At 57.3% G+C, this 12,619-nt stretch overlaps 4 protein-coding genes across 4 annotated transcripts; 2 read left to right on the top strand and 2 right to left on the bottom strand.

The window, feature by feature from the left end:
• The first annotated feature begins 26 nt into the window (after nt 1-26).
• Nucleotides 27-4,231, top strand: B0H64DRAFT_424939 (glycosyltransferase family 2 protein). The gene is made up of 4 exons (XM_062805667.1): nt 27-555; nt 1,006-2,023; nt 2,077-2,725; nt 2,776-4,231. The coding sequence occupies exons 1-4, from the start codon at nt 395-397 to the stop codon at nt 3,951-3,953; spliced, it is 3,006 nt and encodes a 1,001-aa protein (XP_062657379.1). The 5' UTR covers nt 27-394; the 3' UTR covers nt 3,954-4,231.
• Nucleotides 4,232-5,781, bottom strand: B0H64DRAFT_398851 (marvel domain-containing protein). The gene is made up of 3 exons (XM_062803987.1): nt 5,249-5,781; nt 4,946-5,173; nt 4,232-4,780 (listed from the first exon to the last, which is right to left on the bottom strand). Exons 1-3 carry the CDS (start codon nt 5,285-5,287, stop codon nt 4,478-4,480), a joined length of 570 nt encoding a protein of 189 aa, XP_062657378.1. The 5' UTR covers nt 5,288-5,781; the 3' UTR covers nt 4,232-4,477.
• A 910-nt stretch (nt 5,782-6,691) lies between these two features.
• On the bottom strand, nt 6,692-7,380 carry B0H64DRAFT_374725 (uncharacterized protein; the record flags this gene model as incomplete). Its single annotated transcript, XM_062802363.1, has 3 exons — nt 6,692-6,764; nt 6,818-7,176; nt 7,246-7,380. 3 exons carry the CDS (start codon nt 7,378-7,380, stop codon nt 6,692-6,694), a joined length of 567 nt encoding a protein of 188 aa, XP_062657377.1.
• A 902-nt stretch (nt 7,381-8,282) lies between these two features.
• On the top strand, nt 8,283-10,939 carry B0H64DRAFT_174100 (adaptin N terminal region-domain-containing protein). The gene is made up of 4 exons (XM_062798816.1): nt 8,283-8,737; nt 8,804-8,879; nt 8,935-9,299; nt 9,350-10,939. Exons 1-4 carry the CDS (start codon nt 8,496-8,498, stop codon nt 10,857-10,859), a joined length of 2,193 nt encoding a protein of 730 aa, XP_062657376.1. The 5' UTR covers nt 8,283-8,495; the 3' UTR covers nt 10,860-10,939.
• Nucleotides 10,940-12,619: the final 1,680 nt, after the last annotated feature.

The raw sequence follows: 12,619 nt of genomic DNA, 5'->3' as shown, positions 1-12,619 counted from the left end.
CTTTGCGAAGGAGCGACCAAACAAGAGCCAGAAGGAGCCCCTCCAGCTCCTGCAAAGTCCAGGGCATCGCATTTCCACTTCGTTGATCTGGGGCTCCACGATCACTAGCCGAGTTTAGGACTTCTTCATCACCATTTTTCCGATTTTTCTCTTCAATTGCCAGCAACCACCGCGCAGCTAGGAGTGATCAACTAGTTAGGTATCAATCAACACCTCGAGAATTGCGCCCAAATTCGGAACTTCGCATTCCACAGGCTCTCCCTTACAGACGGCGCGCGACAATCGCAATTAGTTTCTCGCACATTCCAACCGAGCTGCGCGACACAACCACTGAGCGCGTGTCTCAAAGGCACCTTTTTGTCATCGCGGCATCGCCGCCACAGCAGCAGCCACTATGGACGACCGACGTTTGCCCGCCCGGCAGCCGCCCCCCGAGTACAGCCTCCCACCGTATGACGATATGGACGACTCGACGCCCACTGGCACGCCGGGACATGGCGCTGGCGTGCGCCTGCTAACTTCCATGGAGGAACCCGCCAGCTATGACCCACGGCCGTATGTCTTACCACAGATTCCTATTACTCCTCCTCTTTCCCTCCCGTCATTGCAACCACTCCAGCGAGTGCACTTGCCCACTACTGAGAAAGCGACGCCTGAGATGCTCCTTGCTCTCGGGGTGCGCCCAGAGAGATCAATGTCGCACAGGAACAAAACCCCCGCTTCGGCCGGCGCTCTAGTCCCTACGGGCCCGCGGCCGAAGCCTACTCTGGAGGAGAAAGTCGCCGGCGGCAAGGCCGCTGGTAGCTGCTCAACCGTACGCCTGCAGAGAAAGAAACAACCAGAGCCGCCCACTGTTCAGCAAGTTTCAGTGAGCTTGCCCGCCATTCCGGAGGGCCCATCCTCAAGGAAAAGGACGCGGTTCCAGGCTCGATGCGACTCCGAGTCTCCTAAAGAAGAACACCTCACCCCAAAACCAAGCATGCGCTCATATCAAGACAATACCAGGAGGCGAACTAGACCCGCCTACGAGCCCTCGCTCGACTCTCGCCAATCGATCCTGGATCCGCCTCACATGCCTCCTCCAGAACCCTCCTTTAGCTCCTACAACTCTGCCATGGATAACGGGTCGCCAACTCGACCTTGGAGCCCCATTCGCGACTCTTCCGAGTATGGCCGACCACCGCCCGCTAGCAACCGATACGAACCTGCAGACATCAACGGCAGCCCCCGGCCCGGCACACCCGCTTCGACATATGGTGGCAGCCCTAGGCGGCCTCTGCCTCCTGCGCCTTTGTTTTCGGCTGGCCAACACGGCTCTACCCAGTCGTTTGCTGACGATATCACCGTGAGCATCCCGCTTACCGAGGACCCGGACGATGTCTTTGCCCCTGAGTCGGATCTTGGCGGAGGCAGACACCAGTACCATGGATCTTACGCCGAGTCGCAAGTAACGCTCAGCGATGAAGCTACCGATGTGTCGTATGATGAGAAGACGGATCGGTATGGACCAGCGCCAGAGGGGAAGCAGGAGCGCCGCGGTGTTCGCGCGCCGCAGATGATGCGAAGGGAGGTCCAGTTGATCAACGGCGAGCTGGTCCTGGAGTGCAAGATCCCGACCATCCTCTACAGTTTCCTTCCACGCCGAGACGAGATCGAGTTTACCCACATGCGTTACACAGCCGTGACGTGCGACCCGGATGACTTTGTCGATAGAGGCTACAAGCTGCGCCAGAGCATAGGGAGGACGGCGCGCGAGACGGAGCTGTTCATCTGCATCACCATGTACAACGAGGACGAGTACGGCTTCACCCGCACCATGCACGCCGTCATGAAGAACATCAGCCACTTTTGCAGCCGGAATCGCAGTCGAACCTGGGGAGAGTTTGGTTGGCAGAAAATCGTCGTCTGCATCGTGTCCGATGGTCGCGAAAAGATCCACCCGCGCACCCTGGACGCACTCGCCGCCATGGGTGTATACCAACACGGAATCGCCAAGAACTACGTCAACCAGAAGGCTGTGCAGGTAAGTTTCAGTTCCATAACAATCACAGCCTATGCGATTTCTAACAACCGAAGGCCCACGTTTACGAGTACACCACGCAGGTATCACTCGACTCGGATCTCAAGTTCAAGGGCGCCGAGAAGGGGATCGTACCTTGTCAGATGATCTTTTGTCTCAAGGAGAAGAACCAGAAGAAGCTCAACTCTCACCGTTGGTTCTTTAACGCCTTCGGGAAGGCGCTGAACCCGAACGTGTGTATCCTTCTAGACGTTGGCACTCGGCCTGCCGGCAAGTCCCTCTACCACCTGTGGAAGGCCTTCGACACGGACTCCAACGTGGCTGGCGCTTGCGGAGAGATCAAAGCGATGAAAGGCCCCTGGGGGAGGAACCTCCTCAACCCGCTGGTGGCTTCTCAAAACTTCGAGTACAAGTTGTCAAATATTCTGGACAAGCCGCTGGAAAGCGTGTTCGGGTACATTACGGTACTACCCGGCGCTCTCAGCGCCTACCGATACCATGCGCTGCAAAACGACGAAACCGGTCACGGACCCCTCAGCCAGTACTTCAAGGGAGAGACCTTGCACGGTCAACATGCTGATGTGTTCACGGCGAATATGTACCTCGCCGAGGACCGTATTCTCTGCTGGGAGCTGGTGGCCAAGCGGGGCGAGAGATGGGTGTTGAAGTATGTCAAGGGGTGCACTGGCGAGACGGACGTGCCTGGTATGTTCACAGATCTCCTTTCGTATGAAACCAGTTCTAACAGTTTATAGATACCGTCCCCGAGTTTGTCTCGCAGCGACGCCGTTGGCTCAACGGTGCCTTCTTTGCCGCCGTCTACTCGCTAGTCCACTTCAGGCAGATCTGGGCGACGGACCACACGATCGCGCGGAAAGTCCTGCTGCACATTGAATTTGTGTACCAGTTCATCCAGTTGATCTTCACCTACCTCTCGCTCGCCAATTTCTACCTGACCTTCTACTTCATCGCCGGCGGCCTCGCGGATCCCGAAGTCGATCCCTTCGGCGGAGCGGCCAAGTACATCTTCATCATCCTCCGCTATGTCTGTGTCCTCCTTATCTCGACCCAGTTCATCCTCTCGCTCGGCAACCGGCCACAGGGTGCCAAGAAGATGTACCTGGCCTCAATGATCATCTACGCCGTCATTATGGCCTACACCTTGTTCGCTTGTATCTACGTTGTCGTCCGCCAATTCACTATGAAAGACGACGCTGACGAGGACTCGAGCATCTCGATGGGCAACAACACCTTCACCAACCTGATCGTGTCCACGGCATCAACCGTGGGCCTGTACTTTTTTATGTCTTTTCTCTATCTGGACCCGTGGCACATGTTCACCTCCTTCCTGCAGTACCTCATCCTGCTCCCGTCCTACATTTGCACCCTGCAGATCTACGCCTTCTGCAACACGCACGACGTCACGTGGGGCACCAAGGGCGACAACGTCATGAAGACGGACCTCGGCGGCGCCATCGGCCAGGGCAGCACCGTCGAGCTGGAGATGCCGTCGGAGCAGCTCGACATCGACTCGGGCTACGACGAGGCCCTCCGCAACCTGCGCGACCGCGTCGAGGTCCCGCCCCCCGGCATCTCGGACGAGCAGCTGCAGCAGGACTACTACAAGAGCGTCCGCACCTACGTCGTCGTTACCTGGTTGATTGCGAATGCTACGCTGGCTATGGGCGCCAGCGAGGCTTATGGGGGCAGTTCTATCGGTGATAACTTCTACCTGCGCTTTATTCTGTGGTCGGTCGCGGGCTTGGCTGTGTTCCGTGCCCTGGGGAGCACGACGTTTGCCGTTATTGGGCTGGTGAATATGATTGTTGAGGGGCGGGTGCGCATGAGCATTGAGGTGCCCAAGTGGTTTGGGGATTGGGGGACGAAGATCAGTGACACGATGAGTAGTGTTGCTAGTAGTGTGCGGCGGTAGGGTGGTTGTTATCAGGGTATGGGCTGAGATAGAGGCCTTTTAGGGGGGGTTGTTTGTGGCGTTTATTATGTCGGTCTAGATGATGTGGGTTTATACTGGGGGGAGATGATGATGTCTGGAGGGTGGCTGGGATGTCTTGGGAACGATACCTATGTGCGGCAGATGACAGGATGTCGGAGATGGCGGGGAAAGGGAGACGATGGGATGACGAAAGATGGATGGGTCATGTTGGTTCCGGTCGGAATAGTTTGCTTTGTTAGCCATGTAGGATACCCGATATTAATGATTTCCTCTTTCTATTACGTCCCAGCTATGTGTGGCTGTGTTGTGGTATCTAACTACCCTGGTATCACGAACTTCATTCATCCATCCAAGCTTCCCAAAGTCATTAACGTCAAGTCCAAGCCCTCTTCCATTGCCGCTCCCGTTATTATCAGCGCCAACCCAAGCCCAGCCCCTAATTCCAACCCAATCCCGGCCCCCAATCCCCCGCCGCACTACCTCTCACCAACGAACGAACGAACCTACACATACGCGCCGGTTCGCCTCGCGCCGCCCCCAAGACCCCGGCGCATCTGCACCAGGCCGATGGCGACCAGGGCGATGCCGATGCCGAAGCAGATGAACTGGATGACCTCGTCGGCCTGGGCGCGCTGGCAGTTGCCCTTGAGGCGGTTCATGACGGTCTCGACGTCGTCGTCGCTGCCCACCACGCCGTAGGCCGTCCGGTCGCCGACCGTCAGCGAGCCCTGGTTCAGCAGCGGGTTGAGGAGCATCTGGTCGTAGTTGCTGCAGTTGGCCGTGTCTTTGAGGCTGTAGGCCCATGCCTGTGAGGGGGGTGGGGGTAGTTAGTTTGGTTGGTCTGGGTAGTAAAGGGGGAGGAAGGGGGTGACGGGGGGAGGGAGTGAAAAGAAAGAAAAGAAAAAGAAGAGAAAAAGAAGAGGAAAGGGAAAAAAAAGAAAAGCAAAGAGAAAAAAGGAAATAAAACGTACAATGCCGCCGCCGAGGAAGAAGAGCCCCGCCAGGCCGTCCAGCACGATGGGGACGAGCTCCGGTACGGTGGAGGACAGGAAGATGGTGCACACGGTGGTCACGGCGGCCACGATCATGCCGAAGCCGCCCGTAAAGGTGCAGTAGCGCGTCGTCACGGGCGGCGTCCCGTACACCTGGATCGCGATCAGGTTCGCCGCGAGGGCCAGGACGACGAGAGCCATGAGGAACTAAACGCGGTCCGAGTTAGCGAGATGTTGTCGGTTGGGGTGGACGGCGAGGCAGGGGGTGAGTGTGGGACGCACCGAGAGGCCGCGGAGGCCGTGGGTGATGGGTCGAAGCATTGTCGCGGTTCTTGTCTCAAAGTCAAGAAGAGGTGTGTGTTGTTTCCGGTAGAAGACGACGAGGGATCAATAGAGATAGACGGGAGGGAATGTTGTTTATGTATGGGAGAGATAAGGTACTGAGAAGTGGGTGCCTCGGAAATCTCGTCTAGTCCTAGCGGTACGAGGGTATCACTCTTCGAGTCCTAGTAAGCTTTTTCAGGTGGACTCAACTAGGGTAGACGACGGACCGGACCAGTGGACCAGCCCACGGCATCCTCACTATTATAAGGCTCAAGAACTGCTCAAGACTCGGCGGCTCCATGCTGCTGCCTTGGATGGTGGAGGCCCAGGCCACTCAATCCTACCCAGCCGTGGCCGTCGAGCCGTCTTGTCCAATGAAAAGATCACCGGTAACCGACTGGGCCTTTAAAAAAAGGTGCAAACTTGGGCATGTCCCACCCACACTCCCGCGGCCCATAACCGACGGGAGTGGCGTGAAGGTCGCATTGGCCCCCAACAGTGGTTGGCTCTCGTGCAGAGAGACAGCGACTCGAGGCCCAGTTTTGAAAACCTTCCCTCCGATCTCCTACCATGGGCAGCGGTCTTGCACAAGTTGAGACGAGCCGCCAAGGCAGTGCGGAATCCTAAAGGATTCGGCCTTGAATGCAGGGCCAGAAAGCGGAGTGAGCGAACAGTCACGCAGGGCTGCGTGGGTTTCGAGACTGGCGATCAGGAGGATCCACCAGCAAACACAGCCCAGCAACCTATGCCCAGTCAGACCAGAGTGGGGCAAACCAATTCTCCCAAATTTCTATTCTGAACACAAGATCCGTGCAGACCAACAAACCCTGGAAACCCGGGAAATGTTCCATTCTGGACAAGAGCTCCATCGTTACCGAACTCCAATCTGAGTCATGACTCGGCCAAGCAGACAAAAATTGAGTCAAACCGCAAGAGCGAGCTTCTTTGAGTGGGTATTTTTGATAGATTCCTGCGTCTATTCATCTGAAGTATCACAGTATGTACATACATACATACCGGACCAATCCTTCGGCCATTGCCGAGCTTCGACCTCGTGGTATTTAAAGTCAGGTTTGCATGCGCCCGACTCATGCGGAGCGGCACAGCGGAAGGCTCAGGGCTAGCCTCGGCAACCGCCCCCAATTGTGGGTCAAGCAGTCATTTTGCTGCGCGTGATGATATTCTCTTCATGTTTTCTCGAGTGGCCCTTGTTCATTGCTACCACACAAATTTCCTGGCACCAAGATGGGTCGGAGGATATTCAAGCGATGGGATGGTGTGGTTCACCGATTACGGAAAACTGCGGGATGCAACCCCTGAACTAGCCGGCCTTGCGCAGCTCACTCTATGGGTATGATATGTCCAAACATGCTGCTTCTTCCATTCTCCCATGTCTCTCTTCTATAACGCCGACACCGCATGCTCCACGGCTTCGCGCTGGGATTCCCAGGCAAGCCAGTCCGATCTCGTTGTTCTGTAACCACAGTCAGCCATCCGTCTATCTTCGCGATATGCCGGCATACGTACGGTAGCAACCCCATCCCGTTGATCTTCCATATCCCGAGTGCCAACGCAACCGCTTGCATGGCCACGTACGCCAGCTTGACCTGAAGCATCTTGGCTCGGTTGCTCTCCGTCTCGAAACGCTCGAAGGCCTGGTTGGTGCCCAGAATGCCCATGATGGGGTTCTTGAAGGCCATGAACACCATCATGATGCTGAAGATCTGCAGCGAGTTTCCCGACATGTACATCATGATGCCCGTCATAGGAAGGCTCTTTATGGGGCCCAACGCCACCTCCCAGGCCTTCTTGAGCTTCAACGTATCCATCTCCTCGGGTGTCGGCGCCTTTCGCGGGGCGGTCTTGCTGTCCTTGGCATCCTTCTTCTGCGAGCGCTTGCGTTAGCGATGCATCTAATGGACTGACACCGGATGCAGAGACAGCGGGAGCTCTACCTTGGAGCCGGACGGCGATTGCGACGAAGGGTACCCCGGGGGGTCGGGAATCCCGGCCTGCTTCGACTTGTGTGCCGGCGGGTTCTGGAGACCTTCTGCCCACGTGGGCAGAGAATTGGTTGCGACGGCGGACATTGTGCGATGTGGTTCGCGCTCGGCGCAATTGGCTGATGCGATGAAATCGAGGTCGAGAAACAACGAAACGCGAAGGTGAGGTCAAGTTTGGCGTCCGCTGGCGTCCGCTGGCGTCCAGCCTCGCGCTTGCTTGGCAAACCCGCTTGCTCCCGTGCCAGTGGGACCGTTGTGGTCCCCCGGTGCCCCACCAGTCGCGCCGTTGCGGAATTGGTGCAATTTTCAGGGGACAGACCCACGCTGGGGTTCCGATCACCGAAATCCCTGGGCCTTCCCCTGTTGAACCTTGCTGGAGTCTGGCAACGTCAACTCCCTCGCTCGACCGCGCCGTCAGCCATTGACGCAAACCAGAGACCTCAACGAGAAGCGGAAACGATTTCAACCATTCGGCACCTCGACCATCCCGCGCTAATCCCGATAGCGACGCGCTCGAGTAAGCAACGCGACCGACGACGACTACTTTGGGCATCGAGCGAGAAACACAACGCCACATGTGACACCAAGCCGAACAGCCATCTCGATACCAACCTTGACCACCCGCTCCGAAAATAAGGCGCTGTTGCGCCGGCGCCAAAGGCTCGTGCGAGTCGTAACCATCTCCCCCATCTGTCCCAAACTCGACACACTTCGAAGACTCGGCGCCGAGACCGCCGTACCAGCTCACCCGAACGAACGCAACATCTTGTACCGCATTGCACAACGATACCCTAAGTTGTTGAGAACAAGCACGAAACATGGCGACCGCTCAGGGAGGAGGGGACTCGAAGCTGTTCGCTCGGGTAAGCCCATGCCCCTTATCTGCTTTCCTTGTTTCTCCCGTCCTTGTACATACATGATGGGCGTCGCGGGGGACTGCGGGGAAGAATCAAGCCTCCAAATCCGGACACCAGCTTCCAGGTTTCTTTTGATATCGACCAGCCTCGCTGCCCCTCATATGCACACCCCCTTCTTGGCGAACCGCCCTCTCTTCCCCCCTCCCTTGTTCCCTAACAATCCTACACTCACGCGCCGGCGCACTCCTGCTTCCCACCGCGCCGACCTATCTTCCATTCGACAACCCCCTCCTCGTCCACGGACACCATGAGCTTCCTCCCCAGGTCCCCCCGACCGCCGTCACCATGTTTCTCGCATACATCCCTCCGTCTGTTCACTCACCAATGCGGGCGCTACCACAGGGCAAAGTCGCCGAGCTGCGCTTCGAGCTGAATAGCGGCGGCAAGAAGGACAAGCACTTCACCGCCAAGAAGATCGCCCTCAAGAAGATTGTCGCCAACATGACCATGAGCAACAACGATATGGTCGCGCTGTTCCCCGATATTGTTGGCTGCATGAACATTCCAAACCTCGAGATCAAGAAGATGTAAGAGGGATACGACTAACCGCCACCCGAATCATGGATACCAGGCAATACTGATAAGACCGCTAGGTGCTTTCTCTTCCTCGTCAACTACGCCAGGATGCGCCCGGACGTGGCGGTAAAAGCCATTCCGGTGTTGCAACATGTCAGTACCTGCTGTTGGTCCCGTTGTGCCGCGTGCGCATGCTCATCCTCTCTAGGACATGCAAGACCACAACCCCCTCGTGCGGGCACTCGCCCTACGAACCATGTCTTATATCCACGTACGAGAATTTGTCGAGGCGACCGTGCCCATCGTCAAACAGCTGCTCCGAGACCCGGATCCGTACGTGCGTAAGACGGCGGCATATTGTGTGGCGAAGCTGTACGATCACGACCGCCACATGGTAGAGAAGTCGGACCTTATCGACAGGTTAAACGGCCTGCTGAGGGACGACAATCCAACCGTGGTAGCAAGCGCGCTGGCGGGATTGATGGACATCTGGGAACGGAGCGACGCCATCAAACTCACCATCGACTATAGCAACGCCTCCAAGATGGTTGCCATCTTGCCGGATTGCTCCGAGTATGCGCCCTGTCTTAACTTCTCCATGGTATAGAGCTGACGTGTATTAGATGGGGTCAAACCTACATTTTGGAAGCCCTCATGTCCTACGTGCCGCAAGAATCCGGCGAGGCCGCGCTCCTGGCTGAGCGCATCGCCCCTCGCCTCTCACACTCCAACTCGGCCGTCGTGCTCACCTGCATTCGCGTAATTCTCTACCTAATGAACTACATCGCCGACCAGAAACAGATCGCCGCCCTCTGCCGGAAACTGTCACCACCGCTGGTCACACTGCTCGCCAAGGGACCCGAGGTGCAGTACCTGGCCCTCCGAAATGCCCTGCTCATCCTCCAGCGGCGACCCGAGGTGCTCCGCAACGACATCCGCGTCTTCTTTTGCAAATACAACGACCCCATCTACGTCAAGGTCACCAAGCTCGAGCTCATCTTCATGCTCGCCAATGAGAAAAACATTGACGAAGTGTTGACCGAGCTTCGAGAATACGCCACCGAGATCGATGTGCACTTCGTCCGCAAAGCCGTCCGCGCCATCGGCAAACTGGCCATCAAAATTGAGCCCGCCGCGCGGCGGTGTATCAACCTGCTGCTGGAACTCGTCGCCACCAAGGTCACGTACATCGTGCAGGAGGCGACGGTGGTAATCCGCAACATCTTCCGCAAGTACCCTAACCAGTATGAGAGCATCATCGGCACGCTCTGCGAGCACCTCGACTCACTCGACGAGCCCGAGGCCAAGGCGGCCATGGTATGGGTCATCGGGCAATACGCCAGCCGCATCGAGAACTCGGACGCGCTCCTCGAGGACTTCCTCTTCACCTTCGCCGAAGAGCCCGTCGAGGTGCAACTCGCCCTGCTGACCGCCACCGTCAAGCTCTTCATCCAGCGGCCGACCAAAGGCCAGGAACTCGTGCCCAAGGTCCTCAAATGGGCCACCGAAGAAACCGACAACCCCGACCTGCGCGACCGCGCCTACATGTACTGGCGGCTGCTCTCGACCGACATGGAAGCGGCGCGCCGCGTCGTCATGGGCGACAAGCCGGCCATCACGGCCGAGTCGGAGCGGCTCGACGCCGTCACGCTCGAGGAGATGTGCCTCAACGTCGGCACGCTGGCCACCGTCTACCTCAAGCCCGTCCAGACCGTCTTCCGCAACGCCCGCCCCCGCCGCCTGCAGGACTCGCCCGCCCTGCAGCGCCACGACCTCCCCACCGCCGCCGCGCCCCCCGGGCTCCAGTCCGACGCCAACAAGAGCCTCAGCCAGCTGGGGCTCGGCGGCCAGCCCGCCGACTTCGACCCCCGCACGGGCCGCGACTACAACCCGGCCCAGTCTGCGGGGGCACAAAACGGTGGTGGTGGTGGTGACCTCGCGCAGGCCGTCAGCGACGCCGACGCGTACTTTGCTACCCAGCAGATGCACGGCATGCAGATCCAGGAGCTGGGCGACAGTTTCGGGGGGAATGGTGGTGAGGCGGCGGGGTATGTGGTTAACCAGTATGCGCCGCAGACCGTGTACCAGCCGGCTGCGCAGGGGGTGGCGGGGAATGGGGATCTGTTGCTGTGAGGTTGTCTGTGGGGTTCTGATAATTGGGTGGGGGGGCTTGCTTTGGCGGGGCTTGTCGAGGTCAGGTAGTAGGCAGGAGGCAGTGAAGTGAACCGGAGAATATGAGCGAGGTGCCTACCAGGGGGGGAGTGGGGGCTAATTGGGAAGGGGATGGCCGAGTCAAGTCGAGTCGTCCAGTAGGGTAGGTAGGGGGGTAATGTGCGATGGGTGGTTGGACATAGCCAGAAGAATAAAGAAACAAATATCACCATGTACACTGAGCAGTAGCAGAAGAAATATGGGAGTCTCTACTCTGTCGCTCTCCACGTTGTCAAAGTCCTCAAACACCGGCCCGTACAACAGACGCTCTTCGAGCTCGAGAATCTCAAGGGCAGAAAAGTTCTTCAATGAAAACCTGACCTCAAACCCAAAAAGGTTATCCCAAGTCGGGTCAAACCAGTCCTAGCCCTCATCGATTTGCTCATAACTCTCGTCACAGGCATCGCTGTCTCTCAACGTCGTCTTAAAATCTGAGGGGGGATTCCGGATCCCGCGGCCCAGATTTCCAGACGGTGACTCGGCGAGTCTTGGGGTTCATCTGCCTTGCAGCCTGGCATTATTATTAACGGAGCCCAACACTGTGGTTACACGGAGTAGCACAGAACCAAAACCTTCGAATCATCAACCACTCGCCAACTGGGTCGAGCCAACAGTCTCGAAGTCTGCATGAATTGCTGCCGAAGCCCATCTTCAGTCAAGCCATCTGAGCCCTCAGGCCCAAACCACCTAAGAAGTAGTGAATATCGTGTTATCTACCTCACGTCTTCAACATACCTACCCCTGAATCCACATGTTCCGTATGCTTTGAGGTCCGGGGCACGCACTCTCTCATTCTCTCGTGACAAGCGGTACAGAGGGGCTGAGAGCCCCCCCCCCCCCCGAGCCTGCCACGGGCCGACCGTTCAACTCTGGCCCGGGAGACGGTCCACGGCTTTTGGTCATTGCTAGTAACTAGTCCTTCCAACCGTGTCGGTTACTCCCGTCTCACGTCTACGAGGCGCGGCCGAGTTTGAGCCGTTCAAGATGCCAACTTGCTTGCCTCTTTCTGTTTCTTTTTTTGTTAGCTCCAGGGACTGGACCACGGCCAGGGCCAGTGTCGCACGCAGACGCAAAGACTAGTGTGATAGATCGCCCTAGGGGGCGGGAGTAGGAGGTTTCGGGGGGGAGGGTGAGAAGTGGAGGGCAGGGAGTGCTTAAGGTCCCATCAATTTCGCCAACACCCTGATCCAAATGCCTGCAAATTCGGCCCCAGACAACACTGAGCGACCGACCTGGTCAGGCCTGGCTTCAGGTTGCTACTATTCTTAAGGATCGCGCCGCCCCCTGGGCTTTGTTCCCAAACAGTATTGAGTCCTTTGGATATCAAAATGCTTCCACATGATACATCCTCCTCGCTATGGCTGCTGGCACTGAGATGCTTCAAGTTCGATCCGGGGCGGTCATCAACCTCGGCCACGTTTCGAGCCTTGGACAACGGCTAACGAGGAGGTCAACGGCCTGACTTCTGGCGCTGGTGACAATGTTGATGGCCAGGTCCTTTTTGTGAAGCATATGGTGGGTATCTCTTAGCCGGTCCATGTATTTAAAGCCCCTTGAGATCATGGTTCAGTCTTTTTTGCTCATCATCACACGGTTAACAACTCGAACTTCAGCAGCATTCATTCAAGCAAACAAACACCCAAACGAACGATGCAAGAACAACCCCTAGGAGATCCTCACTC

The sequence above is a fragment of the Chaetomium fimeti genome (assembly GCF_033439085.1).
Source record: "Chaetomium fimeti strain CBS 168.71 chromosome Unknown B0H64scaffold_5, whole genome shotgun sequence".
Classification (NCBI taxonomy): Eukaryota; Fungi; Ascomycota; class Sordariomycetes; order Sordariales; family Chaetomiaceae; genus Chaetomium; species Chaetomium fimeti.
The sequence above is the reverse complement of the archived record's forward strand: the minus strand, read 5'-3'. Positions and strand labels throughout refer to the sequence as shown.